Source organism: Bacillus rossius, chromosome 15, assembly GCF_032445375.1.
Source record: "Bacillus rossius redtenbacheri isolate Brsri chromosome 15, Brsri_v3, whole genome shotgun sequence".
NCBI classification, from domain to species: Eukaryota; Metazoa; Arthropoda; class Insecta; order Phasmatodea; family Bacillidae; genus Bacillus; species Bacillus rossius.
Window position 1 is genome coordinate 13,065,718 of NC_086342.1, and position 19,288 is coordinate 13,085,005.

The window sequence follows — 19,288 nt, forward strand, 5'->3', positions numbered from 1 at the left end:
AAAAAGATGTAAACCCGCCCCTCCATGTAACACTCTAATTCGTGCCAAGAAAATAGAGCACTAATCAAATATGTGTTTTCCATAAGAGGGTAGGCAAAAAGATCTGTAATCGACCTGCAAGCCCTAAAGACCAATTTTCATGACATTATTCGGAGAAGCACTTTTATTTTGGTTGCTCATATCTTCTGATTTACCCATAACTAATTAGTTCCGATACAGTGTAGCCAAGAAGTTTAAACTGTCCTTATTGTTATAATGCTACCCAAGTTAAATAAAAAAAAATATTTTAATGTTTATTCTTACTATTATAATCTTTGTGTGAAGTATGTAAAAAACGTTTAAAGTGTTCTGTGTACGTTTTGATAAGCACGTAGACTGCTTTGTATTATCATCATTATCTTGGTTGAAATGATAGCAGTTTTATTTAAAATCTCAGTAAGTCTACGCTTATTTGCTTTTTTTTTTCTGTCTCTTCTGCTGTTTGCAGACAGTCAAGGTGAGGTTTGGTGCACTTTTTCAAATACTCTAATCTCTTGTACTTTTTTTTTAAACTGTGGTTATGAAGAGACTGTGGTTTTTATTAAAACCAGTTAAACAATCGTAGAATCACCGCATTGTTATGTTCATAGGCCACTAAGTATGTCAAAGGAAATAATTTGTACTAGTAATGTTGTTATGCAAGACCAATTTTGAAATAAAATTAAAAGTGACTTTATGTTTTTAAGTCACTTTGTTACATACAGAGGCTTAGGGTGTCGGGTCTTCCAAGATTATAGTGGTGTCTGAACCAACAAGGCACCAGCTTTGTGCTACTCATAAATTTGAGTCGTTATTAGGGTTGGGGTTAAACCTGCAAATCCAAGGAACATCTCAACATTCCATCACTCACCCATCTTTAATGATCTCAATGCCCACAAGATGTTTAACCCTAAATCACACTATTTTTTTTTTTATTAAAACATGTTAACTGGTAACATACTTAACGTAATTTACTGTTTGTTTTTGAAGTGTAAGATAAAGATGCTCATCAAAAATCTAAATTTGGAGTTTGAGCTGTATGACCTGTTATGTAAATCAATGTGTGATATCAGGTTGCCATGCTAAGATCTACATATTTCAAGACTTACACAAAATTTGTTGATATTGACTTATGAAAAAAAAAAAATTATAATTTGTTATTCATTAACATTTTAATAAACATGTGAAGATTTTTAAAATATTCATTAAGAGGGAAAATATAATTTAAGGAAATCTATTCCCATAGTTGTGCATGACAAATTGAGGCAGACTTTTTTGAAACTATCAGTAATGTTGTCAAGACTGACTTGCTGGAATTTCATAGAAATGCAACACACATTAAAGATCGACGTTGAGTTTTGAATGTCTCGCAGACCTACATGAAGATTTTGGTAGCTTGTCACTTGGTGGTACCTTGAAACTATGTCACTGCAGTCATTTTGGCCTTAAATTCAGTTTTCCAGATGCCACCCACAATTTAAAGCCTATAATTATCTAGCAACATAGCCAAAAGTCATTTCAACACTCTAATGTAATGGGAAAACTAACTGCCATTTCTTAAATTTTGGAATCTCAGTTAAAAATAAATAAAATGATTCAAAAAGCTTCTTGAAAGTGGTTGCAGTCCATTTTAAGTGTTTCTTGTTCAGTTTAAGGTTTTTAATCCAGCAATGTACAGTTCTGTAAATTTTGTAATCATACACCAAATAAGATACACAAGTTCAGATTTATTTCTGATGAGTTAAATTTTATATTTCACATTTCACTGGTAAATTTATTTATTCAATGAATTTTTTGTGAAGAAATCTGAATCGTGGATTAAATGTGATATATTATTCTTTTTTAAATGGCAAAGTGCATCTATCTTTTTTCTTTTTCTAGAATAGCTTATTACAACTTGATTTAAATAAAAAATTTATTCAAATTAAAACTATATTATTTCAATAATCCCTCAAAATTGCTAATTTGGCATGGTGCTATCGTGAATTTGCAGGATTAAGGCCCCCACACACCTGGGCACTGTGCAGGGATTCAGAGAAAAACTACGTGATTTTAAAAATGTTTAAGATATCCTAATTTTGTCTGTTTATGAAAAGCATTTAAGAATATGCTAAGGGTGGATGAGTAGTTCTGTTTCCGTATTTTGTACAGTATTTTTAGAAGAGTGAAAAGGCCTAAAAATTTGTGTTTTCAGAGTAATTTTTAACTTTGACTGCATTGTAAAGATTCTTAAAAAAACACCCAAGGGCCTTGTATTACACCTTAACTTTCATTCCTCTGCCATATAATTTTATGTTTACAACTCAAATCCTATAATCCCATAGTTGTCCTATGCATAACAAGGAAATAACGCAAATTCTGAGCCTTGCACTTAGAGGCGATACTGCACTAGTAGCACCAGCGAACATCGCCCTTATCATCCTGCCTCACTAACACAGATACATCCCAGACTAGGTGAGCCCCTTGTATTGGTTCCTGATTTCATTACTGTGTCTGTTCAACCTATGGTCACTTGGACTGGTTGCTCGGCGGCTGCCTGAGTGGTCGAGATGGACGGACTGCGCCCCTAGAGAGAGAGAGAGAGAGGGAGTGAGTGGATTGTGCTTGGCAGTGGCAACTGCGTTCACAGGTGGGGTCCCCGCGGCTGGTGCAAGCCCTCCTGCATCCCCATCTCCATCATCCTGGTGCTGATTGTGTTGGTGGTGCTGCTGCCGCTGCTGGACCAGGCCGAGAGGCTGCAGGCCCACGCGGAGCAGGCAGCCGTCGCAGCGGAGTGCTCCCAGTCATGCAGGTGCGTCCTGCTGCCTCCGATCCTCCTCCCTCCCGGTCGTCCTCCCTCCCGTTCCTTCTCCCTCCCGATACTTCTCCCTTCCGATCCTTCTCCCTCCCGATCGTCCTCCCTCCCGATCGTCCTCCCTCCCGATCATTCTCCCTCCCTATCACCCACCCTCCCTATCGTTCTCCCTCCCTATCACCCACCCTCCCTATCACCCACCCTCCCGATCGTTCTCCCTCCCGATCGTCCTCTCTCCCGATCGCCCTCCCTCCCGATCGCCCTCCCTCCCGATCGTCCTCCCTCCCGATCGTCCTCCCTCCCGATCGTCCTCCCTCCCGATCGTCCTCCCTCCCGATCGTCCTCCCTCCCGATCGTCCTCCCTCCCGATCGTCCTCCCTCCCGATCGTCCTCCCTCCCGATCGTCCTCCCTTTCCGATCGTTCTCCCTCCCGATCATTCTCCCTCCCGATCATTCTCCCTCCCGATCATTCTCCCTCCCGATCATTCTCCCTCCCGATCACCCACCCTTCAGATGGTCCTCCCTTCAGATCGTTCTCCCTTCCAATTACCCTCCCGATAGCCCATCACTCCCAATCTTTCTCCCAGTCCCCTTTCTCACAATCCCCCTCTCTCCCAATTGTCCTCCCTTTCGATCGTCCTACCTTCAGATCGCCTTCCCTTCTGATTGGCCTCCCTTCCAATTACCCACCTAATAGCCCATCACTCCGATCGCCCTTCCTTCTGATCGCCCTTCCTCCCAATCACTGGGTCGTTTCAGGCATGGAAACAGGGGAAAGCTCAAAAAAGTTAGGGAATTTAGATGTATAATGGAAAACATGGAGGATGAGGGATTTTAAAAATGTAAGAAAAAACTGGTAGGTCATGGAAAACTTTAATTTAATGTGCTGGGAAAAAAATGTGAAACAGTAAGGAAATTTAAAGAGTAAATAGAATTGGAAAAGTGTTGGAAAACTGGAAAATGAATGTATCGGGTAAGACCTGTAAAATTTGGGTGATTTGAAAGAATCTGAGAAAGTTGGGAAAATTTTCAGCAAATTCTTTGAGTTAATGTATTTATGGAAAACATTGATAGTTCAAGGATTTTGAAAGAGTCGGAGAAAATTGGGAATGTCATAGAAAATTGTAAGTTGAAAGTGTCAGAAGAAACCTGGAAAAATCAGGGAATTTGGTAGTCAGAGGAGACTTTAAAAATCATAGAAAACTGGAATTTTGTTTTCAGGGGGGAGGGCGGTTCAAAGTAAAAGTCAGAGAATTCAAAAGTGTTAGGTAAATTGGGAAATTTCTAGGGAAAACTTTGGAATGTCCAGAAAATTTTTGGCTGGATTGCTTTAGTTTAGTTTTTGTTAATTTCCTTTTGTAACTTTATAGTCTTCTAACTCAGGTAGTTATATCCTAGGGCATCAGTAATTTGGATTGAATGACTTTTGTACTTTGACAGACTGAGCTTAGTGGAGAGCATACCTGTGGGTTTGGTGTACGATGGTGGGGCGACGCCACACCCGTCCACCTTCCACACGTGGATGAACCTGATAAACATGGCCGAGTCCTCCATCAAAATCGCGTCCTTCTACTGGACCCTGCGTGCTTCCGACGTCTACAACGACCCTTCTGCTGCCCAGGTGAGATTGCGCGTGGTGTCGTGATCGTGACCATACCTTTCTGAGGGCGTGCAGATGTTCCGTGCTTGTTGTTTTGCTTTTTTACTTAACTCGTGTCACTTTTTTCCCCCGCGCGTCGCCTAGGGTGAAGAGGTGTTCACGGCTTTGCTCAAAGCGGGAACCGAGAGAAAGATCAACGTCCACATTGCCCAGAACTACCCGACCCAGACTCAGCAGAACTTGGACACTGCGTATCTGGCAAAGAAGGGTGCAGCGGAGGTAGGTTGTTTAAGAGTTTTACATTATCTCATTTTGAGACTTTCCTTGTTCTTATGTGTGCACAGAGAAACTTTTCTTGAAGCATTTTTGAATGGGCCAAAAATATCAGATTCTATTAGCTCATTGTTTACAAACCAGCACACAAATCTCTTCCTGCAACTGTATTATTTTCTCTACTAAACATTTTCTTAAAGAAAAAAATCACTTTTACTTCAGCCATTGGGAGTACAAGTATTTAAAACAGAACAAAAAACAGTTTCTTTGTTGTTATTAATAGGGTACCTACATTTTTTATATCATTCAATACTGTCGTAGTACTGCAGAATGGACTATAATAATTTTATTACAGTGAAATGTCGTCAATTAGGCCATTTCAGATTATCAATCGTCAGTATAATTTTAACTGAAATACCAAAGAAAAATTAATATGGGTACAGTAAAATGGCTTCAAAAGAAGTTTCAATAAGCTTTCTCTATAGAAATATAAAAATACAGATGAGCATCGGTTCTCTTCGAAAAGTCATTACAAAAATTACATGTAAAGTGTAACATGCCCTAAAGCAGACAACACTGTACTGAACTGAAAACTGATGGTAACCACAACTTTTGAGTAAATAAAAAATGCTGGCGCCGCAGCGATACGACTTGGTGACCCAGGTTAACAGCTGGGATCCACCTGGTAACATCTGGATGTAAGTAGCTGCCGGCCGGAGTGCAGTGTGTGCCAGACAATAGGATGCTGGTTTACAGACCTTTCACTGTAGTTATGAAAAAATTATGTGAGATGGTCTTTCAGTACTCACCAGTCAGGTGCAACATCTACACTCTGTAGCGATCATTTTTTTATGTTCTAATGTTGCACTTATAATATTAAACCCGAACAAAAAATTTAAAATAATGCAAGCGAGATAAATATATGCTAATTGTGTATTCAACTAAATTTCTGGATGCGAATTACACGTATTTTCCACACCCGTCGCTATAATTCACTGCCGGAGCAACTACGTCGACTATCAAATCAATTTTATAATACATACCTATATAATGAAGCAGCTCCAATAAAAGCAAAAAAAGAATTGAACAACTACTAAACCCCTGCTTTGGACCTTATTTTTGTCTAGGAATTTTATTAAAACACTCCCCTCTTGTTAAAATTTATCAAACAGTTAATACTCTTTAGCTTTATGAACTTTGGTTTGCTCAATCCGCCACAGATGGCAGCACTGTTTTTACACATTCCCTTTCCAGGTGACTTCCTTTCGATTCATGAAATTACTACTACCAAATGCTGTTTACCGAGAGCTAAGTTATACACTTAAAAAAAATATTGTACCTATGAATAACCAGCCAGTCTTAAAATAATTAAAAGAGTGGTCAAACAAAACTACTTTAACGTGCTTTCCAGTGATTAGAAATGATCTCAAATGTAACCTGTTTAGATTGTGTTCAAAGTATCTACAGATGAGTGCACTCGTTTTCTTGTTAAGTTGCTTTCGTGGTCTTTCTCCAACTCCATTGGCCCCTTGGCCTCACCTTAACAACCAACATTTTTGCATTATGGTACTGCAATGACATTAGTGTCAGATCAACAAATGCAATGGCGTACCGAGTTAACCCTTTATAGTCTATTCGTGTAATAAATTGGACAATTATCATCTCAACAATACGTAATACACAGAGTTCATAAAACCTTGAAGGTTTTGGTTAAGGTGTACCAAAATTTCTATTGTACATCATATTTTATGGCTATGTAATAAATAATATCTTATTAATTATTTTAAAATTATAATTATAGTGTGAGATCATTACTACACAAAAAATATAAAAATTAGTTTAGTTACAATAAAAAAATTAAAACTAGGTATATCCGAAGAAAGTAATGACTAAAAACATCAAAATATCAAAATGGTGTTCAAGATAGGGACTGCGTCTGAAAGAACGCTGGAGAAATGACCCGGCCACCCAACCACCGCGGCCCCTGTGGTGTGGTGGTGGGGGTTCTCTGTGCGTCGGGAGCCGCTGACGTGCGCGCGTCGTGCCGACAGGTGAGGAGCCTCAACTTCCCCCGGCTGCTGGGCGGGGGCGTCCTGCACACCAAGTTCTGGATCGTGGACGACCGCCACCTGTACGTGGGCAGCGCCAACATGGACTGGCGCTCGCTGACCCAGGTTAGCGGCGCTGCTCCGAGACCACTGTGCTTTTTGTACTACATCTAGAGACCTGGAAAAATTCGTGGGTTCATTTCGTGTTATGCCAAAATTCAGATAATTATACCTCAGTGCTGCTTCTGCCATTGGTTCGCTGTTAATCTGGAGTAATGAGGGCCAATTGGAGACCCATCACTCGTAGAAGTGTCGAATCACAGGCCACCCAGTCGAGACGACTCACAAGTTGGCATTTGCCCGAGTGTGTAGAGGATATTGGAGTCTATCCTGAAGGTCATTGAACCCGCAAATTTTTCCGGTCTCTAACTATATATAGTACTCTTTTTAAAGGTTTCGGTACATTTATCCACAGATCTAAAACCTATATATTTTTTTTTTTAATTAAAAATTCTTTAGCATAGGGCCGCCAAGGGACACCATGGGCCCGTGGTCACATCACTTTGTCGGGCCCCCTCCCCATTATTTAATTCACAAATTTTCAAAACCCATATAACAGAGCACGTGATCTGCACTCATAGCATAACTTGCTAAGTTTTCCAGTGAATTCTACTATAGAGCGTCCCACTTTTAGATTGCAGTGTGAAGTAAAAGGGTGCTTTCTCTGTTTTTCTAACACACGCCGACTGCTGTTAACGCTGTTCATGTTTCTGCACACGCTGTTGCCAAATGTAATAAGTATTTGAAATGGAAGGTACTGTATTGTATATTGTTTATTTATCAAGTGAACATTACAATTTTCGTATGAATTCGCATCAGTGTTCCTTATTATTATAAATTTCTAAAAATGGATTCTTAAAATGCTTCTCATGCCCTCTTAACTTCCAAAGTACATCCTCCTGAACTTCTTTTTCATAACATGTTAAAGAGATCTGGGAACAGCGTGCTCCATAAGCCGTGTACTCCAATCTAAGCGTGAGACGGTCTATAGCAATAGACTTGTAATTTTTGCTCTACTATCAGGCTACACGCAGGTATTAAAATAAACTCTTAATTCAACAGGATTCTCCTTAGCACCTGGGCCACTGTGATTCTAACGCCATAATATCTTGTCTTTACTTTAGTGTACCTCCTCAGTTCTCTACTTATTCTGACGAATGCCAACTGATACTCTTGCTGCTCACTTGATACATTTCTTAACTGGGTGGTCCATTATTCACAACTTCTTTTGTTAAGTGTTTCTCATTGACTCTTAGTCTTTCACATAAACTGTGGAACAATCATAGAAACAGCCTTAAGGTCAAACGTATCGTGAAATGAAAAATATTTTCTCTATTCTTTGGTACTGTAATTTTTTTAAATGTTATTATCTAAAACTAAAAAATTTAAAGTGTTATCTCTTTACATAGTAATGTACTTGGAAGGATTTCTTGCTTTAAAATCATATATTTCAGATCCCTACAAAATGTTCTGCATTTATTAGCACTTCACTATTGTGTACTTTTCTTATTAAGTCCTTAAACTGTGGGTGTTTCAGATACGTTGTAATATTTCACCTTAATAAAGAGTTATGAAATATAGTATTCAAATATGTTATTTTTATGGTAGAGATCAATACAAAAATCTTAGGCTTTATTTAAGAATTAATATTTCATTCATATAGTACTTTGTTGTTTTCCAATTTCTTTTACCTTCTCGAATATTGATGTATTCTTTGTTTTTGTTTGTAATGTGTTTGTTTTTTATTTGGTTTGGTATGAATTATAGGTGAAGGAGCTGGGAGCAGTGGTTTATAATTGCACCTGCATTGTTTCCGATGCACTAAAACTTTTTGATGTAAGTATTAACAAGTTTGGTACATTTTCATTATGTAGTGTATGGATTATAAAAAACTACGTAGGTACAAATTATTAATAGACTTTGAATCGACAAACAGTACATAAAATTTATTTTTACATATAGAACACAAAAATGTAATACAAGTTTAGCAAGCATAAGCTGTATGTTGAAAAGGGTGTTTAAAGTATTTGAGTTTATAAATCCCTGAATGCATGAATATGTATGTATTTCATAATTTTTTTTTGTTTTTGTATACAAAAGTATTTATTTCCACAGTAAATAAAGTTCACTTGTTTATTGTAGAGTCTGTGACGAAGTTTTGTGACATAGATTATTCTATAGAAACGTCCAAACCTGCTGCCATGGAGGCTTGGCTAGCAGTTTTGCTGGAAGCTTCTAGCGGAGCCTGTACGAAACCTTCTAGCAGAGCCTGTACAAAACCTTGCATCGGGGCTTTATAATGCTTCTAAATGGACCAAAGCTTTTACAACTTTACATGAGTGGAAACATTAAATCAATGAAAAGACTGTTTGAAGATAATGTTTAAGGATAATTTTTTTAAGGCATTTTTCAAAACATGTAATTTATTAATTTTACTTATAGAATAATCAGTTTTATCATCATAAATCATAATGAATGTTTCTTGTGGATGTACGAATTCTTCGAAACTTTTTGTGTCTGCCATTTGTTTAGTGGTTATTTGACTGCTAGGTTCTCTGTTAAATTTGTAATTCTATGTTGTTTCTTTTTCTGTTGGTTTGTTAATTTTTTTGTTGTCACTTTCTATGTTTTTCTTTGTCTTTACTTCACAGAACAAGGAGGGAAATAAAGAAGTGTGAATCTTACAGTGGAAACTGAAACCATGTTTCACGCGACATGTGTCGCTATCTGTTGGGCGGGCCCATAACTACCGGCAAATAAAAAATCAGAATAGAGGTTATCATACAAAGTTTTTTTAGTTAATAAATTTTTTTGGTTATATTAAGTTATCTCCTTGGTGGCATAAAACTAATTTAATCGATACGAAAATACTTAATGCTTTTTTGTAATAAACCGTCATGTAATAAATAAAGGAGTAGGAGGTGCAAAAACTCATTGTATTACACACCACAAAATTAGTGGCTACCTAAATAGAGTGAATTTTCACCGGTTTGTTTGCCTGATAATAGCTTATACATTACTTCTCCTAATAAATTAATTTAGTTAAGTCAGCAATTTATTATGAAAACTACTATCTAGTGGACGGGCCCATAACTACTTCAAAAAACTAGGTCTCAGTCTCGGTAAATAGAGTTTCTCCCCCATGCTTTACTTGGGCAATGAAAAAATTCATTAAAATTTTTACGGTGCCTGTAACTCTCTTTAACCCACCACTTTCAGGACCACTGACATGCTGAATGAGCTATTTTGCTGTATTATGGATCTTCAAGATAGTTTTTACAGGTATACCAAAGAATAATAATACACAATACAATGATATTTAAAAGAAAAGAGCACGTGTAGCTCAGTACACCTGATAGAAGTGAAACTTCTTTGGCAATTGAAACCTTGACTCATAACTCATAAGTGCTCCCTTTATATCTCTTTGGCGTCAGAAATGTTTTAAATCTGTTTCACAAAAATTTTGCCTTAAAATTTTGCCTTGAAATTTTACTCCCCACGCTGTAACGCCCCTCGTGCCCTAAAATTATATTATTTTTAATTAATTAAAAACACCTTGGAAACTGCTGGGCAAAATATTAAGAAAATTAAAGTTAATTTTCAGAGGGGATACGAGGCGGTGAACAAGACAAAATTTACACTCCCTGCACACTAGAAACTTGGGAGTTCGTGGATCATTATGTAGAAGAAGGTATATGATAAATAAATACACCATATAAATAATTTGGTCTATAGGTTTTCCTGGTTTATTATTAAGAGGTTTTGTTTTAGCATTATTTCGACATGATAATAAAGATCTTAGTAATTAACAAAGTTAAGGGGGCGCCCCTACATTATTTAAAACAATACATATTACACCTTAACAAACAAATGATTACATTAACAAAACTTTAAAGTATTGCACCAAAATTTGATTCTCCCAATAGTTACATATATTATTAGTTTCCTTGATTTTACATGTTCTTGAGGATTACGTTCTTAAAGCACTGCTCGCTGGTATCTTTTTAATTAATTTAGTTCCTTCTATGCAACTGGAATATATATATAGCTCATATCACCCGGGTCTTCCCAGGATGACGTCGGACCGAGAGGAAAATTCTTCTAAAGGGGGAAATCAGCTGGAGGTCCCGAAGATCATGCGGGGAGCAATTTCTCTCCCCAGGAACTTGGACCCTGTCTGAAACACAAGTCAAATTCAAAACGAATTAGACCTGCTTCCAGACAGTCATACACAGTCGGCGCGAAAGGCCAACAAACGGGAATATGGGGTAGAGAAAAAAGGCCGGATTACTCACCAAACAGGGTGTGGAAACAGGGCTTCCCGGGTGTCTCGCGCCGACATCAGGATGACGCGCACCGAGAAATCGCGGATGCGCGAAGGAAACCAAATTTTTAAAGAATTTAAAAAAAAATAAAATAAAATTTAACTACACATGACTTTTTCTAAAAACTACATCTGACTGGATACTGTACAAATGGGATCACATCCCTTAGGCAACTGACTACATCTTTTATACAACCGAAAATCGCCGTTCCCGCGAAAACCCTCTTAGCGCAGAGGACGCCGAGAATACGTGGTCAGTAGCCGAGGTCAGAGTACTGAGTCCGGCGATGGCGGACACAGCTCCTAATTAAATTGGGCGCTAAAGCCCCTATGGAGAAGGAGGGGGAAGGTTCGGTTCTATGCCGAAAACATGTGGAGGTGCCCGAGGCGGGCGTGACAACAAACAACATGCGCGCTCTCAACCGGCGGTAACAGGAAGCTACAAATAATCGACTTCTACAGGCCGCGCGAAGGAAGCATAGGGCCATACGGCGCCGCGGCGCTGCTTTCTAGCGGCGTAAAGGGGAACTAACTGAGGCGGTGAGCTGACTTGCCACCAGGTGTCACGAGGGTGAGCTCTGCATGCTGGCGACCAGGCCCGCGGATACTTTTTCCGCCACTAGATGTCGTGGACGTCTCTGTCGGACCAGGGAGAAGGTCCTTGAAGTAAGCCATCGTCTTGGCTAAGTTCACGTCAGGTCACTGCTCCTGGTTTGATTTCTCAGAACTATGGGGGAGGGGGGGGGAGGGGAGGGTGGACAGAAAAACGCCACTCCATTGGGAACGCAGGTCCACTGGAAACCCTTTCGTGACGAGACTTGCTATTCTCAGCAGGCCTCTAAGAAGTAGAAGCTTGCAGCCCAGAAGCTGCTCTATGCAATTTTGGTCATGAAGAGAAATAATATTACAAACTCGAGACGTGACTGCAGGCGAGAGAAATTTCAACCGGGCTGCCCACGTCCACACTAGACAGCAAAATATCAGATAGGCCCCCTGAGAAAGGGGGCTTTGGTCCACTGGCACAAAGTTTAAACACGTGGCGTACACCAGCCTAACAAAGAGTAAAACCACCCCCTTAACAACCAGAAAAATTTAAAAAATAAGATTTCCAAAAAAAAATTTATAATTATAGAAAAATTTAAAAAAAGGTGACGAAATGCCTAATTTCCGGCACAACGCGCCCAAAAAAGTTTCACTAGAAAACAAAGTTTTAATGAGCTGCTCTGTGGCTATAAAAATTGCACATAACCTTTAATTAAAAAAAAAATCTCTGATATGTTGCATCATTGAACAATTTTCCGAATCCACCCGGAAAAAAATCATCTAATTTTGAATGCCTCACTCATGCTGTATTATAGAATGAGCCAAACAGAAGAATGCAGGGTTAATGACCACCAATCCAGCAACATATGTCTATTGCCACCAAACTTTAAAGATAATAAGTTTCCTTATTCTCCACCGTGTTTTAACATTGACTCTCCCATGAACATATCATTCAACGAAAGTGAGGTCCACACTTGCAAACACATATGACCGTTAACTGTTTGGAAAAAAAAAAAATTCTGATATCACATTGCGTGAGTGAACAAATTCCCAAATCCACTGTAAAAAAAAATTGGAATTTGAGTGGCTTAATCGATGCTGTATTACAGAGTGTACCGAACTGAATAATGCAGGGTTCAAGTAAAGAGCCCAGACTGCAGTAACACTTTGCCATTTTACAGAAATAAAAGGTTTCTCTGCATTATGGTAACTTACAACCTTGAACGGTGATCTGTGTGTCTCTTTGAATCATTGATGTGCCAAAAGAAAAAAATGGGTGTGTGTACTTAGGTACGCGCGTGAGAAGTTATACTTCTTTGGCATGATTAAAAAATAGTTTTTAATTGCATGCAAAAATAGTGCGTGGAGTCCCTCCGCGCGGAAGAAGTGAAACTTCGTAATGTGGAAATGAAATAGGAAGGGGTAGAAATTGATATTTAGTGAAATCATATTGTTTCAAATCAAACTAAAGAAATAAAGGAAATAAATTTGTAACGATTCATAGATTGATTTTCAGAGATAGAGAGAATGTCTATAAAACTAACTTTTTTATGAGAGCAGATTTTCATGAAATAAATCATGAAATCATTCAACGATAAAAGCTGTTTATTTAACTAAGCGGACGGGTTCGCCCCAAGGAGAAAATTGACGCGGCGAGACCTCGTGGACATAGAGAAATGACACACACTCACTATTTATGTGTCTATGAAACATGATTTTTTTTCTGCAATTTAAATTGTAATATACAAAAAGGGTATTGAAAATTGGAACAAATATGGCGACACTACAAACTGTCAGGATATTTTTTTTTTCTTACTCTCTACTTAGTTCCTTACAATAGCATTCACTCTCGCTCTCTCTCTCTCTCTCTCTTTCTATTCCCCCTCCCCAGGAGCGTTAAACGTTTAACGCAACCTTGTTGGAAGTCGCATTAGAAGTATAACCTCAAAAAAAAAAACTGCATGTGTTGTTGATTGTAGGTGTACTGGAGTTTAGGCGAGCCAGGTGCTGTTATTCCGGCTGAATGGCCGGCCAACCTCTCCACTGTGTTCAACATAGACTCTCCCATGAACATATCCTTCAACGGAAGTGAGGTCCAAACTTATCTGGGGGTAAGATGGGAAAGCTTACCCACGCACAGTAACATTTATTTAAAAAAAAAAAATAACCTCATAGTCGTAAAGAATCTTTATTGCTCTTGAGTAAGTGAATGAATGGTCGGTGTGACGTAAATGCACATTGAAACTGCTTACGGAAATAACTGAAATTTAAACTCTTTCTCTGTGTAGTAAAATCAAATGAAGTGTAACCCACTGAAACTTCTTTCATACAATAATTCTGAACATCTATTAAATAATCAAACCTTATTTTTTTTAATAAATATTTTTGGTGCTGCGTAATTCTATTGAGTGTGATAGTGGGAAAACAAATATTATTGTAACAAAAATACTACTCGTACCAGTGGTCTTCCTAAACTGCACTTTGTGAAATTCTGAAGAAAAAAAAAATTTTAGTTGTCGTACGTATGTTTATAAAGATGGCTGTATGCATGATGTCTTCTTGGTGCATCATAATAATTATTCTGATACTATTCGGTCATTTATATTTACTGTGGCTCAGGTAATGTGCATTTTGCTGTATCCTGCACAAGACTTAAAAGTAAGTGATGTAGGAGTACTTGGCCATAAGCAATTCATTTACATATGTAACACAGGTCTCTGCTGGCCTGGGTTTTTTGCATCTAGTTTTAAACTTGGCTGTGTTAAAGTTGTTGCCTACATTTTAACAGTGTTTTGCAGGTGATTTCAGTATCATTTATGTAGTATTTTATCTGTGAGATGTTATTTACAATTAAGGGGGATTGGTTCCCGCAAAAATGGATTTTTTTATATTTTTTCTATAGTTCTAATTTTGAACTATTTTTCCCAAGTTTTAGGTGTATTAAGGCATAATGTCTCCCAGACCTTCTGTATCTTGTTGCAAAATATATGTTTGCTAACTGGCTCTAATCTGTAAGCACCGTAAGGAAATAACTTATTATTTCACGTGGGCGACTTCAACTATCATGATAATCATACCAGTTCACAAGTGTTGACTTAAACATGTAGCCAGAGAGATATATATATATTAGGGGTGTGCGGGAATAGGTTTTTGTACTGTGGGAAATTTTCGGAAAAAATAAATTATTCCCGCGGGAAGCGGGATGGGATCGGGAAAAATTAAAAAAAAAAAAAGTAAATTTAATTCTAATATGAGAAGATGGCCATTTAAACGTTTATTGCAAAGTTAGTTGTTTTTTGCTGCTATTTTTTTTGTCTGCTTCACTTGCCCTTTTTTCATATTTTTTAGCATCCTCAAATTCTTTTTTTATAGAGTAATGTTTATTGAGATGTCTTAGTAATTCAGACGTGCTACCATGCTCGCATCTCAAAAATTTTCCACACGAGACACACTTTGCCAGGGATTTACTGTCTGTCAGACGTTCAAAATACTTCCAAACACCTTTAGGTTTACAAGTAACAGTCTGATCGGTTGCGACCTCCATTATTTGTAGGCTGCTAGTTTGTTTTAATATACAACGGCATCGAAAATAGGAACAGATACTTTGCACAAGCCCTATTAACGTAACGTCAGCCGACAAAGCCCGCCAAACTAAACAACTATTTTTTTCTCCCAAAGCAAATTCATAGATGTGTAGATACTCGTGAGCAGCAGTGGTGTAAAACTACGTGATTTCATATTTTTCAAAGTGCCAATAGAGTTCTCTACATCGCCACTGCTATCAAATAATGAGAACAGTTACTCTTCGTTATGTAATGCAAGTCTAGTATTTCTTATATCTTTGGCGAAAAGGTTGGATTGCGCATGTGTTTGGTTTGTGTCTAAAGGCTAGCCTACAAATGATTTAGCACAGAACATAGCACACACACTCGCACAGGGCACACGCACAGCACAGAACTTCAACCTACAATTAAATAACACACGCACAGAGAAATCTGAAGTTTATACAAAATATTTACGAAAATTAAAGGAAGTGCAGCGAAGGAAAAATTGTGTACATGTATTGGTAGTCTTGTTAGAGGAAAACAGCTGAAATGTGTTTATTTGTGTTGCGCGCGCTGTGAGGATGGATGAGAAGGAAAATAATTTGGTAGCAAAAATCACAATTTCCCTCCAGGTCTCTGAACAATCATACACTTCTAACCTTAAACAGAATATCCTTCGAAAGGGTACAATGTTACAGACCTTTACATTGTATGGCATGTTTACGTATTTAACACTTTTTTCTGCACAGGAACTTTCAATCCGTAGTTCTAAAATGTTATAAAAATCGTAACTATATAACTAAGAAATGTAAACAAGACTAAATGAAAATATGTCGTTTTGGCGCCATTAAGGTAAACTGGCATAATAATAATAATGTGAAACACAGAATTAAAATATATGACGCCTTGCAAGGTAATTCTTTTCATTTACAGAATACTTACAGTGATATGAAATCCTTGTTTGCGCAAGGCATCGACGATCGATTTTCATCTGCAAAGGGTTGATAAGAAAAAAAACTTTACAGTCAGTTAAAAATGTTGGTATTAGATTATTTAATAAATTACCATCAGCTCTAAAAAATATGGAGCAATATAATTTTTTTAAAAAATTATTATTTCTTTATTTATCACATAAGACTTTTTATAATATAGATGATTATGAACAGGAGGTAGCTTCGTAAAATGTTTACTGTAATTATGTATTAGTTTTCTTTTATATATAATATTATCTAAATAGGTGCTTATTCATGGAAGTGCAGCTGTTATATTATTTTAATTGTATGCTTTTAATACTGTTCTTGTACCTGTTTATGTGTTTGTATTTATGTTTATTTGTATTTTTTATGACATATTCTATACCATTATGTATGGTCTATTGAATGCAATAAAAAATCAAATCAATCAAATAAAAACGCCTGCCACGCATTTTTCTTGGCTTCTTCATTTTTGAACGCTGCCAGGGTTTTATCAAATAAAATTGGTTTGCTTTCAACCAGGCAAACTAAACTTATGTCGAAATTAGTCTCTTCATTCATGTTGAAATTGAAGGAGAATATTTAACTTCCCGCGCCTAATATCAAAACAATAATGTACAAATCTAGTCAAATTACGTACGCGTTTAACATTTACAATTGCGCATGACCTCGGTGGTAAGCCAGTTTTCATTGGTCAGCGAGCAGCGCACAGCGCACACGCACAGAGAATATTAAAAGTTGGTCAACTTTCTGTGCGTCGATCCTGTGCTATTTTCCCGTGCGTATGCTGTGCTCGAGTGTAGGTGGCGCAATTCAAAAACCTCGTTTCTATTTTCTGTGCGTGTGCTATTTTCTGTGCTAAATCATTTGTAGGCTAGCCTTAAGGAAACAGTGGTTTTAGGTTAAGTATTCGATGGTGACGGCAATAACGTTATATAACTGACTATTCACGTATCTTGCATATTTGTACCCTTGAAGAAATATATTTATGAACACATACAATATTTAAGGTACTCCCTCCATGTACGTTTTTTATATTCCAATTAGATATGTGTAAACAATTATCATAATTCACTGCACACCACAGCTGTTGCTACGATTTGCATACGTTGAAAAGATGTTTTGTGTTTAAATAGTACGGAAACCCTTCAAAAATGTACGAATCCATAGCAAATATTTTTGTAAAAACAGTTTGAATTGATAGAAAACATTTTCACACGATTAGTAAACATTTATAATTTTTAAACAATTTCCCGAAAAATTCGGGAGTAATAAAATTCCCGCCCGGCATTTTGGGAAGCCTATTTTCCCGACTTTTTTCCCGAAGCGTCGGGATCCCGCACACTCCTAATATATACATATATATAATGTATGTTTGTGTGTTCGTCATCTGTTTTGTAAAGATAAAGATATAGTATATAGGGAGATATAGACATATAGATAGAAATATAGAGAGGTATAGAGAAATAGACAGAGGAAGATATACAGTTATAGATTGAGGTATAGATACATACATAGATGTATAGAGTGATTTGGAGAGATATGGTTATATATACATGTATAGTGAGAATTATAGAGGGACATATATAGAGAGATCATGAGAAATGCTTTGTATGTGTGTAACTACTTCAAACAAATTACAAAAAAATTGAAATAGGCATAGCAAAGCATGCTGGGTATACGCTAGTTTCAAATAATTTGATACCACTTGCAATTAATCTTTTGTGTGACATTTCTTGGTTCGACATAACATAGGACTTAGTTTTGGCTACCTGTTTAAGTCAACACTTGTGAACTGGTATGATTATCATAATAATTGAAGTCGCCCACGTGAAATAATAAGTTATTTCCTCGCGGTGCTTACAGATTAGAGCCTGTTAGCAAATATATATTTTGCAACAAGGTACAGAACGTTGCATTTGAATACATGCGTGTTTTGTGTACCAATGTCACACCTGCGGCATGTAAAAGAATAGACAAAAATATAGATAGATTATATATATAAATAAATAAATATATTATGACATTGGTACATAAAACACGCATGTATTCAAATGCAACGTTGTTTCAAAATTTCAAAGCAATTGGTGAAGAACTTGGAGGTTTAATATTTTGAACAAACAAACAAACATTTACATTTTTATTTATTTAGATTGCAATATGGCGAGGCCTAATCCCCCTTAACCTGCTTAAAGACAATGTTCAGCCTCCATAAAAAAATTTCATGTTTGAGGAGGTTTGTTTTGAAATTTCAGAGTTCTCCTCCAGCGTTTTGCCCGGAAGGTCGTTCCACTGATCTCACAGCCGTATTGAACGTCATCGCATCTGCGGAGAAGTTCATATACATTGCTGTCATGGACTACATTCCCATGACAATATACACGGCCAAAAGAAGGTGAACTTCAGATTGCCTCTTAAATGAAATGCCAGAAAATATGTGAAAAATATAGGAATGTAAGTCCGGTTTTTCAAATTACGGAATATCTTTGAAAAACGCAAGATGCAAAATCGCAACACAAGCATCTGCCAATTTTCAATTTCTTAAGTTTCGGCTTGCTATTTCCAGCTGCTACATTTGAAGTGCAGTGTTCCTAAAAAAATTTTAAGATGCAAATGTTTTGTATTCAGAATTTTACAATTTTCTTTTTGTTACACACACATCATGTTTTCACTTACTAAATTAAATATATTTTGCAAGAAAATTATACATTTAAATCATATTAATTAAAATTTCACCTGTTTCCCTACAGTTATACAGTTTCAAGTTGTAGGGTAAGTGAGGTCTGATAACTTGCATGTTTTATAAACCTAAATAGTTTTCTAACATTTGTCGTATGTTGCGTTTTGATGCTGTTTTATTCCCTGTGATATTTAGAAACCCAACTTAGGAAATGTTAACCTATTCTACATTGAGCACGGAGTGCGTAGGTATCTTGTAGAAAAGTAGGATAAAAACACAGAGAAAAATTAAATTAAATTTTTATAATCCCTAAGATGACAACAAAACAGCAATGTACTGAATAAATAAATAAATAAAATTAAACCTATGCAAGATTGTTAAAGTGTGGCAGGCGGAGCACACGTGACTAGGGACAAGATGCATAGTGAA

General features: G+C 37.2%; 1 protein-coding gene across 3 annotated transcripts in view; it reads left to right on the forward strand.

Annotated features, from left to right (window-relative positions):
• The window catches only part of LOC134539728 (5'-3' exonuclease PLD3-like), a 91,279-nt gene that overhangs the window by 60,545 nt on the left and 11,446 nt on the right, over window positions 1-19,288 (forward strand). For 2 of the 3 annotated variants that reach the window (XM_063381980.1, XM_063381978.1), the window contains exons 3-9: window positions 2,630-2,809; window positions 4,253-4,433; window positions 4,557-4,691; window positions 6,737-6,859; window positions 8,561-8,629; window positions 13,640-13,771; window positions 18,435-18,574. In XM_063381980.1, coding sequence (XP_063238050.1) covers window positions 2,630-2,809; window positions 4,253-4,433; window positions 4,557-4,691; window positions 6,737-6,859; window positions 8,561-8,629; window positions 13,640-13,771; window positions 18,435-18,574 — 960 coding nt within the window. The remainder of the gene's footprint in view (window positions 1-2,629; window positions 2,810-4,252; window positions 4,434-4,556; window positions 4,692-6,736; window positions 6,860-8,560; window positions 8,630-13,639; window positions 13,772-18,434; window positions 18,575-19,288) is intronic. The other variant, XM_063381979.1, reaches the window with a different exon arrangement.